The sequence below is a fragment of the Notechis scutatus genome, chromosome 5, assembly GCF_049901735.1.
Source record: "Notechis scutatus isolate UNSWTSFEM ecotype Mainland chromosome 5, rNotScu1.2, whole genome shotgun sequence".
Classification (NCBI taxonomy): domain Eukaryota; kingdom Metazoa; phylum Chordata; class Lepidosauria; order Squamata; family Elapidae; genus Notechis; species Notechis scutatus.
In genome coordinates this window covers 18455982-18475053 of record NC_142013.1, presented here as the reverse complement: position 1 = coordinate 18475053, position 19072 = coordinate 18455982, and the positions used below count along the sequence as shown (strand labels likewise).

Below are 19072 nucleotides of genomic sequence, written 5' to 3'. Positions count from 1 at the left end.
CATGCCTCAGCTAGGGCTTAAAATTCAGATCAGAATGTTGCTAGAATACCAGGCAAGCAAATGGCTATAATGTTTTCAGTTTTCAGAGAACTGATATGAAAAAATACTTGGTAAGTTTTCATTAACTTTGGAACTTTGTTGAAGCTGTTAATTACCAGCATTTGAACTGTGTCCAGGAGCTTGTGGCAACAAATGAACTGGCTGCAAAAATAGGTGTTAATCTGCTAAACCAATTAAAGGCAGGCAGGCAGCCACAATCTGTGCCAATGGGAGCCTCTGAGTCATCTTCAAGTCAATTCAGTGCAAGTGGAATTGTAGTCATCTAATTGTGAGATGACAAGTCTCTCTCATCGTCATCTTCCATGCCTTCTTCTGCTTGTTTGAAAACTGCCCCAATTAACCAAGACCCCGGGTAATGTAAAACAAAGAATAAAACAGATAAAACTATATAACAAAAATAGAATAGCATAATAATGGTTCTCTAGAATTGTTCAAGGCCAAAGACACAGTGGGATAAAGGAGATGTAGGAGCTGTCTAAGCTGAACCTGAGGGCAGGGTCAAATGCACCATCAGTTTGGAGTCTTTACGCCCCTGTAAGAGACATAAGTCTAGTCCCCCTTGAAGTCTGTTGATTCTTATCTGACGTCAATTTGCATTGACCGTTAGTATCAGATTGTTGTGTCTAGGTAGCATGAAACTAACTTGCAGTACTTTTGAAGCCTATCCTGGCTCCTGATTTCTTGCACTTGAAAAAAATTATCTTAATGACCTTAGGAAATTCAGGAAGGGACAGTACCTGTGTGGTGTGGCAGCATGTTCCAAACTGTGGGGGTTACTAATGAAAAGGCCTGCCACTTGACTATTGCCCTCTCAAAGAAATGGATTCAGATGGTCATCTCTAAAAGCTTGAACTGGCCAGGCATTCTACATTTTGGTACTGGATATATCCTGGTGCTTTCAGGTAATGGTCAGCACTCAGAATTCGATCAGTAAGGCTACTGGCGTTACAGCAAAGACTTTAATATTGGTGCTTTTGTGCGAAAGCAGATTTGGCCCATACTAATAAACCAAATTAATTTATATATTGCTTCCTTTAAGAGCAAACTTTCTGGCAGTGAAGGTTGATCAGCTGTGGAGTTTCTCTACTATGAAAAGTTGTGGTCCTCTGAGAGATTTTTAAATAGAGGAAGCAATAGTGAATGGAACAGAACAGGAATTATATATATTTATTGGCCATATTAATGCTCCCAAAAGTCAGGTTTTCCCCATTTTATCCATTTTTATTTCCCTATCTCTCATAACATCAGATTGAAAATCTTGGTTATACTAATTTTAATACCAGTTTGTTGCCTGTGGTCTTTGGAAGCTAATGAAATAAGCAAAAAATTGTACCTTCCCACCCAGTTTAGAAGCTCTCCAATTCACTCAATGATATCTAAATCTTTTTATCAAGACTCTGAGCATGTAACTGACCATCCATGGCCTTCTTAAACAGATAAAGCTCACTGGTAAGCATAGCTCCAGCACATACCTTCAGAAGCATTTCTTCATGCTGATCCTCTTCAGAATCATATGGCTCTCGACGCAGTTTTTCCACCTCTGCAATCAGATTTCTGTATCCGACAATCTGCAGAAGGCAGGCCTGCAGAGATATACTTAGCCTAAAATGAAAAGATAAGGCAAAGAACATGGCAAATTCAGTAATTCGGCTTTGTGGGATTGGTATTATTTTAGTATAGAATGGTGGTCTATTTCTTTTTTCTTTTTTTCCTGGATGATCAGCATTTTTTGAGACAACGTGTACTGCTCAAGAATCTGAACTTTCTGTGCATTCTATATCAAGCTGCCTGCTTAGAGTGACTATAAGGAACTTCTGGCCATGCCATCTTTCAATTCATCTTTTCTGTTTTCCTTGGACATTTATCCTCACAGCTAAAGAAATATTTTTCTCTCTCTTTTTTGCTGGGGATAAAAGAAATCTGTATATTTTGTCTGATTGAAATAAAAACTTACGACATTGCTTTGCTTCTAAGGAAATGTCATTCCCTTCACTCATGGTCCTGTGACTGCATTTCGGGTGTTTGGCAACAAACTATCTTTAACTGTGGTCGTAAGTCAAGAACTACCTAATTCTTTGACATGATCCCTCATGAGCTCGAGTTTTACCGGCTCAAGATTAACTCAGCCTTCCATCCTTCTGAGGTTGATAAAATGAGACCCAGATTGTTGGGGGCAATATGCTGACTTTGTAAAACACTTAGAGATGGGCTTTTACAAAGTCAGCATATTGCCCCCAACAATCTGGGTCTCATTTTATCAACCTCAGAAGGATGGAAGGCTGAGTTAATCTTGAGCCGGTAAAACTCGAACTTCTGGCAGCCGGCAAGTCAGCAGAAGTAGGCTGCAATACTGCATTTTAACCACTGCGCCACAACAGCGGGCACAGCTGTATCTGGAACCAATTCTTTACCACTTTACCTTACTATCTAATGATCATTTCATATATAATGCTTAGCGTGCACATTCATATCTTAGTTATTTACTGACCTCAGAAGGATGGAGCCAACCCTGAGTCTACTTTGAGCTTAGTGAGATTTGAATTGTTAAATTGCAGGCAGCTGCCAGGCAGCAGAAGTAGCCTGCAGTACTGCACTCTAACCACTGCGCCACTGTGGCTCTTAATACCTGTATCTTTCACAAAATGTTTGTCAAAACGTGCAAAACATGGGAAATGTGTGGGAAAACCAACTTTTGAAAGAAATTAAAGGGCGAAGACTGAAACATTCTGTTTCCCAATGCTGCTTATTTAAAACTTACTGTGGATTTACATCTGGGTTAATCTTTTTCAAGTCTATGATGGCATCTACCGTTTTTTCAATTGCATCTGGATGAACGCTAATGGAATTTTGGAGGAACTGAAACAAAAAGAACTTATTATATATCAGTTTTCCCACAGGAAGTGAAATGTAGTAGAAAAATAAATTACTGAAACCATTATTAATCGCTGTCAGAGGGATAGAACCCTGATCTACTTAGGCTTGCATCATACCAAATCATGATTAACTCCACACTGAAATATTTGTAGGGCCTATTTGAGGGGTGGGGAGAAGCAAGGGAAATTTTAAAAAATCATGATGAGAGCTGTATCACGCACTCAAACTCTGTTCCCCTTTGTGATCCATTATGCATGTTATAAAAAGGTGGCAGCCATTGTTTTCTGTCCTCCTTATCTTCTGGACACCTATGCATCATGGTGTCCAATAAAGATGATCATTTGTGTTCTTTTTAACTGAATAACAATAAAACAGAATAGTAATGAAAGTCTTCAATGCATGAGGAACTTTCAAATTTCCATCTCATGCATATTTGACAGCTATCAAAAGGATACGGGTGGAAAGACCACTATTTGCTAAGGCAAATCAATGAGCATTGATAGTACCAGGCAATCAATTCCTGAACCTCTAAATACGTCAAATAAGCATCTCAGAGCCAATAAGATATAGAGGTTATGTTTCATTTCCTTCAGTTATCTGAATGTTTTCCTTCAGTCTTATTTGTAACTGAGCTCAAATACTCCTGTTGTAATATAAATCACAGAGCTAAAATTGTCACACCAAATGAACACAATACAGAGACTTTTACCCACCTTGTTTTTTGAATTCCTCAATGATGTCTCTGTTGGGAAAAATATTTTTGAAATTTTAATTATTTTATTATATGTTAGCATTTTTAACAATATGGCTAATAGAACCACATAATATTTTATCAATGGGATTTCACCAGCAAGGAAAAATGAACAAAGGGAGGGATTTTATTAGGAAACAAAGAGGGTCAAATTCTTACATGCATACAAAATATTTGGGGGGAATCAATGATGTTAAAGATTAATAAGTTTTTTTTAAAAAATAAGCTGTTTGACTCAGTTATTCTTGAGGCAGGATGGCCAATTGGGATCCCCAAATCATCAAACATTGGACGATATAACCAAAGTCATATTTAGGATAAAAAAACAGAACAAGTCAGAAGTTATTGCAGTATATAGACAGTCCTCAAAGTACAACTACAATTGGAACTGGAATTTCCATTGTAAGTTGATGCAATTGTAAAGCTAGTCATTATGGGAACAGACCCATTTTTACAACCATTTTTACTGAGGTTGTTAAAGAAAGCACATGTCCATTAAGCAAGTCATACGGTTGTTAAGAAAATCCAGCTTCCCCAATTGACTTGCTTGCTGGAAACTGGCTGGAAAGATCTTAAATGGCAATCGCATGATCAAAGGACACTACAACTGGTTGCCAACCACCCAAATTGTGGCCATGTAACAGTGGGGATGGTGTGACAGTTGTAAATGAAGACATTGGATAACCATTTGTCTGAAATGGTATAGGGTTTTCTGCTTAAGCAGGGGGTTGGACTAGAAGACCTCTAAGATCCCTTCCAACTTTGTCATTCTAAATGTGAAGACAGCTATAAATCACTTTTTCCAAGGCTGTCATCATTTTGAACCACCCTTAAATCAATGGCTGTAAGTTGAGGACTACCTGCATTAGATCAAGTACTATGAAGAATTAATGATAAGAAACCCAGACTACACCAGAAAACAGAACAAGTGGCTTTTGTTCCATTTTGTTTCCATTTTGCTAAATTCCGCAGGAAAAAGAAAGTTGGAAATAACTCTGTGTAGTCCAAGGAAAAATTGTTTTTTTCCTATATCAACCACTGTTTGCTCTTAATAAGGAAACTGATGTAATATGATAAACGAACCCAACTTGATAAAAAGTTTGCTTGCTTGCTAACTTTTGTCTTCTGTTGAAAACATCTTGTCACAGATAAACTGTTCTAACCCAAGCCTTTTTCCAATAAGACAAATAATAACCAAAGGGAACAGAAACCTTTTAATGAGTCTTACGAATCCCCGGTTAAAAGGCTGCTGCAAACTAATTAACTTTGATAAGCACAAACCTTGCCAAAACTGTACGATACTGCCAAGAATCACAGATAAGAAATATTTCACAACACAAAGAGTCCAACTTAAGAGTTGAGTTTGCTCCATGTTGGAGACATCTACAACTGGTTTGTAAAATCTATTTACGTTTATAAAGATGTTAAATCAGACATCTGTGTTCCGTTTTCTGGCACTGAATTATGGCTGCGAAACTCTCAATAAAACCAAACAAACAAGTCAACCCTTTTATTATGAGCATGGTGAATGAAAATAAAGATTAAGAGTTGCCCTAAAGGTGCTTACCAATTTTCAAGGTTCTTTCGGCTCCAGGCTTGATATTATAGCAGATCCTTTGCAGCTCACAGCGTCCGGTCAGTTTCCGCGCCACAAATTTCAGGCAGCGCCATAAGCATTTGCAATAGAAGTACAGGCATACCTGGACAAGCATTCTGTCAAAAGAATCCTTCAAATTAGAAACCAGGAAAGCCTTTTTTTTTTTTTAAATCAGCAAAATGATCCTTGGTGGCAACAACATGTCTGAACTTCGCTGAATTTAAGAACAATATTTTTTAGGACAGTTAGACTTTTAAAAAAGGTTTAGCATTGTAAACAAAGAACCACTAACAAAAATAATTGTTCTTGAGAATTGCTAGGGCTATAGGGTATGAACAAGGGACACCAATGGCATGATTGATCACACCCATGACTTAATTTCTGTAGCAATGCAATTGTTCTATGTTATGGAGGAAAACGCTTAGCACATCCTTTATATTTTAGAGCAGAATGGGAAACTCATGAGCCATACGACTTTTTAAAAAAGAAAAAAAAAACCTTTCTAAATAATATTTTTGCTGAAATGAAGAGCAAAATAAGACTATTAAATCTCCAAAAGGCTATGAATAAAACCAGACCCCTAAAAGCTTCTGCCAAAACTTCAGCCTTATTTCCCTTGGTTTTTTTTCATCAAGCACTCTTATAAAATCATAGAACTGGAAGGGACTTAAACCGTTATCAAGTCCAACTTCTTCCATACTGCAGGATTCTCTAAACCTGATGTTTCTGACCTTGGAAACTTTTAAGACTTGCGGCTCCTGATCTAGACTACAGAATGGCACTACTTCCCAACTATTTTTGCATAGCTTGTTTAATTTAACCACTGCCTTTTCAAATCATTGTTCACGTGGTACAAAGAATTGCATAGTTAGTGGGATGTGCAAACACAGTTCCAGTAAGGTAACTGACCTAAATTACTCTACCATGCACCCATACTGGATGTGTCCATACAATATACTAATCCAGAGGTCCCCAACCCCTGGTCTGCAGCGCGGCATCAGTCTGCGGGGTGCCAGACACCGGGCCATGCAAAAAAGCGAAGCCCCATCCGTGCATGCATGGGGTGTAGGCAGCATGTAAAATCACCCCCCTTCGGTCTGTGGAAATCCCCTCTCCTTGAAACTGGTCTCTGGCACCCAAAAGATTTGGGGGCCGCTGTATGGTTTGCTTAAGCCAGGGGTGTCCAACCTTGGCAACTTTAAGCCTGGAGGACTTCAACTCCCAGAATTCCCCAGCTGGCTGGGGAATTCTGGGAGTTGAAGTTCTCCAGGCTTAAAGTTGCCAAGGTTGGACACCCCTGGCTTAAGCAAATAGTTGCCAAGGTTGGACACCCCTGGCTTAAGCAAATAGTTGCCAAGGTTGGACACCCCTGGCTTAAGCAAATAGTTAAGCAATGTTATAGTGATTAAACCAGAATGAAAGGGGTTCATTAGGCTATAATTACACTATGTGGGTTTGTCAAAATCCTAAACCCCACAAGGGCCTTCGATTTTGGCCTTAGTACATTGTATGGGCATTATGGTTTGACTGGGGAAAAGGAGCATTGTGCCTTAATTAAATATCTCTTTTTGCATGTGTGACAGTTGACGTATTCAGTTAATGCTATTTAAAAAAATGCTGAGTACATAAATGATGGTTTCATATTGGTTTTTTTTTTTCAAACCATAATTAAGAGTTATAACTGTTTATTGGTTTCAGACACACAGTGCATGTAGCCAATCCTCATCCTCATGCTCTTCTTTGCTCTGTGTGTGCGCGCACAATGTGTGAACTTAAGATTTGCTGTGGTTCATGGTTTGCAGGCTCAGATGAATTACCGTTTAACAAATGAACATAGTCATCCTCAAGATCTGGCCACATGGAGATCTTGTACATGCAGTTTTCCCCTTTGTTACATCTTTCACTGCATATTGTTTCCACATGCTGTCCTTGAAAGCACTAAGTGGCCTCTGTCATTTAAAGACGTTACGAAGCTTGCTTATATAGGAACTCCGTGAACTTTAGAAAACAAGCTTGAGGCAAGGATCCATCATGTTCTATTATCGTACTACAGTTTGTACAATACTTATGAACTGCACCATCCTAAATACCTTTTCTCAAAAGTCTCAGACATTGTTTATACAACATAATTAGGTTAAAAATCGGGTTGGCTCATTTCTGTGCATTGGATGAAGGCAGTCAGGATGGTTAATTTATGAATGAGCATATTGGTCAAACAGACAATTAGCTAAATTCAGCATTGTATGAACAAAGCCCTACAGTATTTACTGAGGCTTAATCCCTGGTAAATGCACAAAGGGTTGCAATCTACATAAATTAAAATAATGTGTACACTTTAAAAGGCATGTGCTAAAAAGGAATTAGTTTATTCTTTCTATCCACTTCCTCTTCCGTGGAAGTAGAAAAATGTATGTTGCTTAGTTCTAATTCTCAGGGGACATGTTTTTTTTCCACACTTATCAAGAACAAATTCATGTGATAGAATTGATCTATCTGCATTTGGTTAAGAAACCTATATGACCAGTGACACTGTGTTTTTAAGAGAACCTGGCACAAGGAATCTGTACCCTGTAATTATTATTCCTCAGGATACACATTCTACTCTATACCCAATCACACTTACTAAGACCATTTTATTTCCAACCCAACATTCAAAGGATCGAGCTGCTTGGCCTTAGTCAAACTGCAAATTAAACTGAATAGAATTAGTAGTAAAGACCACATCACAGTCATAACACTAAAATTGATGGTGGGGCGTATAACTATATTACAGTGGGGTACTACAAAGGAAGTGCTACATCTCAGAATGGTTATCTACAGGAAGTGAACATTCATTTGATGGGTACCTTTAAATGATACACTATTCCTCCATCTTAAACTTATGACATTGGAGATCTTCTTTAGGAGCAAAATGGTATTGACTTAAGTACAGTTAAGGCTGTTATCATTTCAATGGTTTATTTATATACAGTATAAATTCTTGCTTGTAGAAATCCTGCAATAAAAGCACACTATGAAATGGATTAGGTTTTTAAGATGGTCTGACTTTTCTAATTTTACCAAGATCACAAGATAATGCCCCTCTCTTTAAAAAAAAACAGGAGTACAATTTCAATGCCAAATACTCTTGCACCACATGTGTATTGTTGTTCTAACTATTTGTTTGTGTCTGATTCTTGGTGACTTTATAGGCGAATGCTCCCCATGTTACTCTGTCAAGCGCAGCTTCTTTCAATAGTTGGATGTTCACATTTGTATCAGATTTGATGTTATCAAGCCAGCATGTTCTTAGATTGCCCCTTTTTCTTGTTCCGCTAACCATTTCTAGCAGCGTTGCCTTCTCCAATGAATTTGAATGCAGGACATGGCCAAAGATGGGGAGAGAGCTGTCACCAGCCTAATTCTACCTCTTCTAATAAACTACATTTGAATCAGTGAGAGTTGTAAGGTTTTTTTTTCCTCATCAATATTGATTTCTTTTTGCCTGGATGCCATTCCCTAGGAAAAGAATAGCTCTCTCTTTTTTCTTATTGCAGCAAATAAACCTCCAACCTTACTATTTGAGGAACTTTTTAACTTGGGGTGGAAGGAGCAAGCTGGTTGTTTCTTTGCAACCCACTTATGTTAAAAATGGATTTTACCAAGTACCATATTTTTTTGCACTATAAGACGCTCCAGACTGTAAGATGCACCTAGCTTTGGGGGAGGGAAACAAGAATCTGCCTCCCAGCAATTTGCCTCCTTGCAGCAAACAGCAAAGAGCCTGGTCAGTTTCAGCACAGCCTGATTAGTACGAGCAGCTGATTGGTGGCTGGATCGGCCTCCCAGAATACCACTGATCAGCTGTTCCAGGCTGTGGGGATTGCCGATGCCCATCGCCAGCGCTGTTGATCGCTGTCGCACCGCCTAACGCTGCCTTCGCACATCTCATTTTCAGCCTCTGCATGCCCTATTTTTGGCCTTCACATATCCCATTTTTGGCCCATTCTAGGTGGCGGGGATTGCTGCTGCCTCTGCCGATCCCTGCCGATCGCTGCAGCCATGGCAATTGGTGGTGGCAATCCCCGCCACCTGGAACGGACTGAAAACGGGACACGTGGAAGCTGAAAATGGGGCGTGTAGAGGTGGTGATCCCTGCAGCTTGGAACAGTTGATTGGCGGTATTCCGGGTGGCTGATCCAATCGCCAAACAGCTCCTCATGCTAAATCAGGCTGTGCTGAAGTTGACCAGGCTGTTTGTTGTTTGCTGCAGGGAGGCAAATTGCTGGGAGGTAGAGGCCGAAGGGTAGGGGCTGGTGGGTGGGCGAAGCTTCGACAACATTTGCTCTATAAGACGCACAGACATTTCTTTTTTGGGTGGGGGGAGTGAGTCTTATAGAGCAAGAAATACGAGATATATGTAGTCATGTTGCAGAGTGGTGCAATGGCCTAGAGGTGGAGCTCTCGCCTCACAATCAGGAGGATGTGAGTTCGATCCTAGGTAGCGGCAGATATTTCTCTCTCTGGGCACGCTGAGTAAAAGTATCAGCTGCAAACTCTGCATTGGTGACAGGAAGGGCATCTGGCCAGGAAACACTCAGCTCCATTCAGTTGCCCCAACTCCACCCAATGCAAGGGATTACGGGGTCATTAAAAGACAAAAAAATATATATATATAGTCATGTTGCAAATAACGTAACTGTCTCCAGCAATATCTTAATTTATTAAGGCCCTGAAAAACATTCTCAGAATATGTAAATACTGAGCATGGAAGCATCATGATGCTTCGGAAATGGATACATTTGTCTTGGAAATATTTCTAGGACTCAAGCTTGACTCAGGGGAATTTTTATCTTTTATGTATCTGTTATGATGTTGTTGTGATTGTCCTGATCCAGCAATCGATTCTGGATTTTTTCCACCTTCCCTATTTAATTTACAGGAGGTCTATCTATAGAAAGAAGCATCTGCTTAGTGCCTAAAGCAGAAGTGAAAGTAATCTCCAGCGACATAATGATGGACTCTGAACTGAATGCAAAGGCATCTCATTACACCAGGGGTGGGCAAACTATGGTAATTTTATGACCATCTGGCTCAGGAATTCTGGGAATTGAAGTCCACAGGTCATAAAGTTGCCATAGTAGCTCACCCCTGCATTACACCCAGCCTTATGGACAACTAACAATGGTTGTTTTCCTGCAGTTACCAAAATGCAACATATAAATGCAAGCCTATTGCCTGATAATAAAAACCATACATGGGCAGAGACTAGAAACAAAGAAAATTACCAAGTAAGAGATAATGGGTCTGAATATTTGTTCAAGCTTGGAGTACATATTTTATAACACATAAGATCAATTAAAAAAAACCTAACTTGGATTTGGCCACCTTTCTCTGTCTTTCACTGATGCTATTTTGGTTTTCCTTGAATTTCCCCCAATAACAACTAGATTTTTTCAGATTAAAACAAGACTGGTTTTTCATTTTATCCATCTGTTTAGATAAAAAAAAGCACCATGGCAACCAGAATTATTAACATAATAAAGCGTTCAAAAACACTGCAGACTCTGCAGATTGGTCTCACGATTCAGCAACGATTTATTTCTCTAGATGTGAGTGGAATAAATATCACACCCACCATAGATATTTGCTGTCCCTTGTAAGGAAGCTATAAAATTAGTGTGCAGAAATATAGTAAAAATGGATCTATGGATCCTAAGCATAGGCAATCTGGAAAAAAAGCACAATTAACAAAAGCAACCGGCTAATTAATCCCACCTATCAATTCCATGATGAGCTTAAGTGTCAAAAATTCCCCAACTAAAATATGGATAGAGATGACTAGTAGAATGGATAGCTGTTTCCCAGTTTTTCCCAGACATATGAATTGGACTAAATCTGTGACTATTCCCTCATGAAGCTATGTGTTACCACTCCATCAAAATGGATGTTTTAGGAAACATTTGCTTCTAACCATAACTCAAAAGTGCTTATTTAATTATTGATCTTCGCCTCTACATATATCTATAGCATTTCAGCTTCAGATAATTATCATTCCCTTTTAAAATGCTTCATTGGCTAGAATCTGGGTTTCCCACCCATGTTTCTTAGAACAACATAGCTCAATACTCTCCAGAGTAGTCTCTAGAGAACAAATACAACTCCTCCACAACCTTAAGACCTTAATTCTATTTAAAGCTTTTTTGCACCTGATTATGAAGTAAAGGAAAACTACTGGTTCTTGTATTTTAATTTCCTTCCCCTTTTAGGCAGTTTTGTTCTGCTCTGACTGCTTTTTAAAATAAATTAAGAGGCCTGATAGAATAGCTCTGATTTGTAGCTAAATAGCTCTTTATTTAGCAACAGGACCATGGAGAGTACCAGAGAGACTGATCTGCAAAGATTAACTCACTGGGTCTGTTTTGCAAGCAACTCAAAGAGTTGTAGTTAAACACTCTGTCTAGACAGAGACAAGGAAAGTGTTTTCTTCTTCTGATAGATTGGGATGAGCAACTCAAATAGCAATCTCACGCCTTAGGATATATAGCACATTTATAGTCTTCATTTTCAGAAGTCAGTCATTCTCATATATACCCAATCCAGGATTTATTTTCCTTGTGTGGCTTGGATTTTGCTAAAAATACTGAGTTTTCACAAACTTTTGGTATCGATAGCAATGGGATTTTTAGCATAAGAAGGTGAAATAATTTGATTCTAACATGTGCAGCTGCAGCAGCCTATAGATTCAGGATTCAGGGTTCTTCTGTACAGTCCTTACACTACAATCTCTAACTCAATGAAAAAAAAATTCCCCATCCAAGTTCATAAAAAAAGCCAATTCAGAATAAAGAATAATTGCAATTCTGTTGACACATGCAACAGGATTCCCTTCATGCTGAATCCTCCCTCCGCACCAACTGTGACCTGCAGACAGCTGTGTGATCCTGAGCCACCACTTTGCTTTTATAATTTAGGTCACAGCATCAAAGTAGAAGATTATGTATGAGCAGATCATTTCACCGTGCCAGAACAAAACATTTCTGCTTTGAGACACCTGGGAAGAATGCAGCACAGAGGGGAATGTTCAAAAAAGGGACCTTATTAGTTATTATTATAGGAGTAATTCATAGAGACATTATTTACAGGAATGTCTATGCAAGTCTTCCCTGATTTATAATCACTATTAGGAACAGTTTATGTCTGTTGCTAAGCAGGTGGTTATTAAGTGAGTTGTACCCATTTTTATGATCTTTTTGCTTTGATCATTACATGAGTTATCAGAGTTGTTAAGTAAATGACATGGTCACTAGGTCACCTCTGACTTCCGCCATCAACTTTGCTTGTTAGAAGTCATCTGGAAAGGTTCCAAATGGTGATCGTATGATCTTGGGATCCTGCAACTGTCATAAATATATGCTGGTTGCCAAGTGCCCAAATTTTAATCACATGACTATGGGGATGTTGCAGTGTGAGGACTGGTCATAAGTCACTTTATGGAAGAGATGCAGTGGTGGGATCAGGGGTGGGATTCTACAGGTTCGCACCTATTTGCTAGAACCGGTTGTTAACATTCTAAGCAGTTCGGAGAACCAGTTGTTAGAAGAAATTACTGGCCTAATCCTGTAAGGAAGGCAGGAAGGAAACATTCTGGTGTTGCTTACAGAAACAGCCTTTCTGTTAACCCTTATTACATTCTTGGCAGAACTAGACTTCCTGTCTCAGGAACTTCTCTGGAGTTTTTCCCCCCTCCTTTGCTGGTACTTTGCTTGTGTGGAGTGACCTTTCAAAGTTACAATGGCACTGAAAAAAGTGACTTATGACCATTTTTCACACTTATGACTGTTGCAACATCCCCACAGTCATGAGAGGCTAGGCGAGGAGATGGTGCCTCGATGTGAGTGATGTTGAGTTGGCCATGCCCAGCCAATCACATGACCACCAAGCCACGTCCACCCAGTCACATGACCACCAAGCCACACCCACCACCGGTTTGGTGGGCGTGGCTTGGTGGGCGTGCTTTGCATGCATGCGCATGCCAAATTCGCACTTTGTGCAGGTGCAGAACCATTTGCGCAAGCGCAGAGTCGTTCTAACTCACCTCCTGCAAGCCTGCACGATCCCAGTTGGCTCAGCAGCTGACACACAGCACTATTCTGTGCTGTGCAAAGCAGCTGCACTTCAAATTCAGTGGATGAAGGTGAGTATGGGAGCCCAGGCGGGCGGATGGGCCCAACAGCAGAGAGGCAGAGAGAACCGGTACCGTCTTCGCTGCTCATCGCTGCTACCAGCTCACCAGAACCGGGCCGAACTGGTAGAATAGCACCACTGGTGAGATGGGCAGCATAGAATTTAATAAATAAATAACTATCTTTTTCAGTACCATTGCAATTTTGAATGGTCCCTAAATGAATAATGTTGAAGACTACCTGTAATACTGTATATTAGAGGTAATTTATTTATTTATTTATTTTATTTATTTGATTTGCCAATTGTTTACAAGATAATAAGTATAAGTGTATACATAGTTGTGAATACATGAAATGGGTACATATAAGAAAAATAAAAGAATAAAGAAACAATAGGACAGGGACGGTAGGCATGTTGGTGCGCTTATGCACGCCCCCTACAGACCTCTTAGGAAAGGGTGAGGTCAATAGTAGACAGTCTAAGGTTAAAGTTTTTGGGGTTTGGGGAAGAGACTACAGAGTCGGGTAGAGTATTCCAGACATTGACCACTCTATTGCTGAAGTCGTATTTCCTGCAATCAAGTTTGGTGCGGTTTACTTTGAGTTTGTATCTATTGTGTGCTCTTGTGTTGTTATGGTTGAAGCTGAAGTATTCATTGACAGGTAGGACATTGCAATGTATGATTTTATATACCATGCTTAAGTCAGACCGAAGACGGCGTAATTCAAGGTTTTCTAGTTCTAGAATTTCAAGTCTGGTGGCATAAGGTATTCTACAATGAGTAGAAGAATTAAAGACAGAATGAGATCACTGAACTAACACTGGGAGATTGTCCTTTTTAGCAATAGCAATGTGAGTTCTTGCTGAAATGAAGGTCAAAATTACCAGAAATGGGCTTGTATTAAAAAAAAAAACCTATTGAGTTATGGTGCAAAAGATAAATTCCTCAGCTGTAAAATGCCCAGTTCTAACAATAAGTCTTTTCTATCTTGCACTGGTCACTGAACTTCTGCGTTCTAATAAGAACAACCTCAACAGCCCAAATTAGATCTGATGCTTGTAATCTTCCCAGCAATTTGAATGGTATTTTTCCTCCAGCTTATCAAACATTACAATAGAATAAAAAAGACCCCATAAAAAAGAAACAAAAAGAAAACCCTACTTCACCAGAAGCACAGAGTGAGATTCAAGCTCAAAAAAGATTGTATCACAGTATTTCTCTTAGTCAAAGAAGCACAAACTGCTTCTTTTCCTTTCTTTCCTCCTTTTTTCTTGAACAGACTAATTTGTTACTAGTATTGTTTTTTCAAATATCCCAATTATGACACGCTTTAGGAATGTCTTAAACTGAGAAATTACGTCTTGGGAATCCTACAAGTCCACAAACATGAAATTACTGTAAACTCAGTGGCTATTTTCAATTAACATCTTAAATCAGCGATATATGACAACTGTTTATAGACAAGAGAGGCAGACACAGATTTTAATGTGGTCAATGACCAGCGCAATTTTTAAAGACAACTCGAGCATCAGAATTATACAGTTCAACAGGTGCAGAGACACAAAACATTCAGAAAGACTGAATTGTGACACCTAAATATTTCAATGACTTTATTCCTACGTAACGGTACACATCTTTTTCCACTATTTTTTGTTGCTTTCATAATTGTATATTATAATACAATGCAATTTGTATGGTGCAACTTTAACTGTAAACTGCTTGGAAGTGTACCTTTACGGGAAATAGTATAAAATACCTTGCATTCAAAAAAACCCCCAACCCCCCCCCCCCCCCCCCCCCCCCCCCCCCCCCAGCCCCCCCCCCCCCCCCCCCCCCCACCCCCCCCCCCCCGGCCCCCCCCCCCCCCCCCCCCCCCCCCCCCCCCCCGCGCCCCCCCCCCCCCCCCCCCCCCCCCCCCCCCCCCCCCCCCCCCCCCCCCCCCCCCCCCCCCCCCCCCCCCCCCCCCCCCCCCCCCCCCCCCCCCCCCCCCCCCCCCCCCCCCCCCCCCCCCCCCCCCCCCCCCCCCCCCCCCCCCCCCCCCCCCCCCCCCCCCCCCCCCCCCCCCCCCCCCCCCCCCCCCCCCCCCCCCCCCCCCCCCCCGCCCCGGGGACGCCTCCCGCCCCGGACCGACCCAGCATGGCTCCGGGGTTGCGCCCGCCCCGGCGCGGGGGGCCCCCTCGAAGAAAAAAAAAAAACTCGAGAAATCTTGGAGATTTGGAAATCATATAATCAACATGCTAATATCACACGATCAGATTTTGCTGCATACAAAATTCCAAGGCAAAGATAATTTCCAGAAATTTTGCCTAAGGAGGCGCCCACTGCCGTCCAAAAAAAAAAAACCCCCCCCCCCCCCCCCCCCCCCCCCCCCCCCCCCCCAAAAAAAAAAAACAAAAACCCCCCAAAAAAAACCACCAAAAAAAAAAAAAAAAAAAAAAAAAAAAAAAAAAAAAACGTGTTTTAATTTGATTTGTTTGCTTTTAATAACTGGGAGAATTCTGGGAGTTGGAGTTAAGTTGAAGTTAAAATAAGTCTTAAAGCTGTCAAGTTTGAAGACCCCTGCCTTACACACTTCACAGAAATGTTGGATAGAAATATAATGAGTACATAAATGAACAAGTAATGAATAAATTATGGTTGGTTATGTAATTTGCTCAATAGCAAACAATTATATAATCCAGCTTTCCTTGAGCAAACTGATTTCCTAGATGAAATATTTTAGAGCAGTCTCAAACCAATCACAGTTGGAACTTGTCTTAATCAAGGCCTTTCTACAAACAAAGGAAAGTTTTACCTGAGGAAGTGCTTCATGATGGCGGCTTTATTTTTCAGTTATAGCAATGATCTTCAATTAGGCACAGGCAAACAACGTCTCCAGAAGTAGTTGAGGCTATGAAGAGAAAGTGATCAGTGAAAAATAAACAGTCTCGAAGCACAGCTGAATCTTCTTTTCAAACATCATCCTACTGCTGAAGTTCAAATATATTTTTGCAGAAAATATTTACCTAGAATGTGAGGCACACTAGATTAAATGAAGTTCAGTGTCAGATACATGAAAAACCTAACAATTTTTTGAGGTGTTTGAGTCAACTTTTGACTCCTGGCACCTGCCTGGATTAATCCCTGAAGTTTACTGGGCAAGATTTTTGGACGTGGTTTGGCATTGTCTTCTTCCTAGAGCTGAGAGAGTAACTTTTCCAAGGTCACTCAAGTGGCTTTGTGCTTAAGGCGGGACTAAATCTGAGGGTCTCCTGGTTTCTAGCCTATTGCTAGATATTTCAGTTCCCAGAATCTTTCACCACGGGCTCGACCGATTTTGTGATGACCCGGGGCATGACACAAAAATAACAAAGTCACAAAAGTAGAATAAATTCCCTTTAATGCCTCCAACTTGGCCCCCAATGTCCAATTATCCTCGGCTGGATATCAAACTCTTCCAAAAACAGTCTACAAAGGAAAGAAATGCAGTCCAAACCCAAAGTAAAGATAATTAGAAATAAAAAACCAACACAAACCACACTGAAGTAATTAACACGGCAGGCCAGGATGACAAATTACAGACTTCCAACAGATAATGCAGCATCCACAGTTGGGAGGATGCCAAAACCTAGATAAGCCTCGACAAAGATAATGCATGCTTTGCTTCCAGCAATGAGCTGTGTGCAAATGCCCCACTTATATCCTGTTCTCCCAGCTGCAACTAATGAAAGGGATCAGGGCCTTTTTCTCTCCCATAAGCCACATTGTTCCCTTTTCCGTTCCTCCCTGCCTGCCCTAGGTTGAAGAGGGGACGGCCCTGGGTTTTCCTCTGAATGCCCACAAGGACTGTGCCCTTCTCCTGTTTCTTCCACAGCCACTGGAGCTACACTCCCACTCCCTGTCAGCTGCTCAATCTCTCCCTCAGAATCAGACTCCAACAAGGGCATGACAGATTTACACCATTAGGAGTAGCTGGCCACACATTATTAATCCCTAATGATAAATACCTGTCAGCTATGATAGCTAAGTGCAAGCTCCCTAATTTGATCAAGTCTACTTCACGAAAAAGAAATAACGGAAGGCCCTCAATTTTAAGTGCAACTTGTGAATTTAGTTCCCAGAAATATTTAGCTACCCTAGCCTGAAACATAATTACTGTTATATCATCATCATCATCATCATCATCTTTTAATGACCCCATAATCTCTTGCAGGGTGGAGTCTGGGCAACTGAATGGAGCTGAGTGTTGACTGGCTGGATGCCCTTCCTGTCGCCAATGCGGAGTTATATTCAGCAAATATAATCTCAGTGTGCCCAGAGAGAAAAATATCTGCCTCTCCCTAGGATTGAACTCACAGCCTCCTGATTGTGAGATGAGAGCTCCACCTCTAGGCCACCACTATTAATCTTACTATTGTTGCTCTTCTCTGTACCCTTTCCAATTACTTAGTGTCCTTCAGATATTACACTGCTCAAAAAAATAAAGGGAACACAAAAATAAGACATGCTAGATCTGAATGAATGAAATATTCTTATTAAATACTTTGTTCATTACATAGTTGAATGTGCTGACAACAAAATCACACAAAAATTATCAATGGAAATCAAATTTAGCAACCCATGGAGGTCTGGATTTGGAGTTACACTCAAAATTAAAGTGGAAAAAAATACTACAGGCTGATCCAACTTTGATGTAATGTCCTTCAAACAAGTCAAAATGAGGCTCAGTAGTGTGTGTGGCCTCCACATGCCTGTATGACCTCCCTACAACACCTGGGCATGCTCCTGATGAGGTGGCGGATGGTCTCCTGAGGGATCTCCTCCCACACCTGGACTAAAGCATCCCCCAACTCCTGGACAGTCTGTGATGCAATGTGACATTGGTGGATGGAGCAAGAGATGATGTCCCAGATGTGCTCAATTGGATTCAGGTCTGGGGAATGGGTGGGCCAGTCCATAGCATCAATGCCTTCGTCTTGCAGGAACTGCTGACACACTCCAGCCACATGAGGTCTAGCATTGTCGTGCATTAGGAGGAACCCAGGGCCAACCGCACCAGCATATGGTCTCACAAGGGGTCTGAGGATCTCATCTCGGTACCTAATGGCAGTCAGGCTACCTCTGGCGAGCACATGGAGGGCTGTGTGGCCCCCTAAAGAAATGCCACCCCACACCATTACTGACCCACCGCCAAAGTGGTCATGCAGGAGGATGTTGCAGGCAGAACGTTTGACATGGCGTCTCCAGACCCTGTCACGTCTGTCACATGTGCTCAGTGTGAACCTGCTTTCATCTGTGAAGAGCACAGGGTGCCAGTGGCGAATTTGCCAATCTTGGTGTTGCCTGGCAAATGCCAAACGTCCTGCACGGTGTTGGGCTGTAAGCACAACCCCCACCTGTGGACATCAGGCCCTCATACCACCCTCATGGAGTCTGTTGCTGACTGTTTGAGTAGCCACATGCACATTTGTGGCCCGCTGGAGGTCATTTTGCAGGGCTCTGGCAGTGCTCCTCCTGTCCCTCCTTGTACAAAGGCAGAGGTAGTGGTCCTGATGCTGGGTTGTTGTCCTCCTACGGCCTCCTCCACGTCTCCTGATGTACTGGCCTGTCTCCTGGTAGCACCTCCATGCTTTGGACACTACGC

The 19072-nt window shown here is 41.2% G+C and overlaps 1 protein-coding gene across 6 annotated transcripts in view; it reads right to left on the bottom strand.

The window, feature by feature from the left end:
• ELMOD1 (ELMO domain containing 1) overlaps positions 1 to 19072 on the bottom strand; it is a 43735-nt gene that overhangs the window by 10924 nt on the left and 13739 nt on the right. For 4 of the 6 annotated variants that reach the window (XM_087966228.1, XM_087966225.1, XM_026685344.2 and 1 more), the window contains exons 2-6: positions 16244 to 16339; positions 5253 to 5398; positions 3648 to 3676; positions 2819 to 2916; positions 1533 to 1662 (exon numbers count right to left, since the gene is read on the bottom strand). In XM_087966228.1, the coding sequence (XP_087822354.1) occupies positions 1533 to 1662; positions 2819 to 2916; positions 3648 to 3676; positions 5253 to 5398; positions 16244 to 16260 (420 nt within the window). In that variant the 5' untranslated portion in view covers positions 16261 to 16339. Of the gene's footprint in view, positions 1 to 1532; positions 1663 to 2818; positions 2917 to 3647; positions 3677 to 5252; positions 5399 to 8128; positions 8278 to 16243; positions 16340 to 16560; positions 16732 to 19072 lie in introns of those variants that run through there. The other 2 variants (XM_087966227.1, XM_087966226.1) reach the window with 2 other exon arrangements.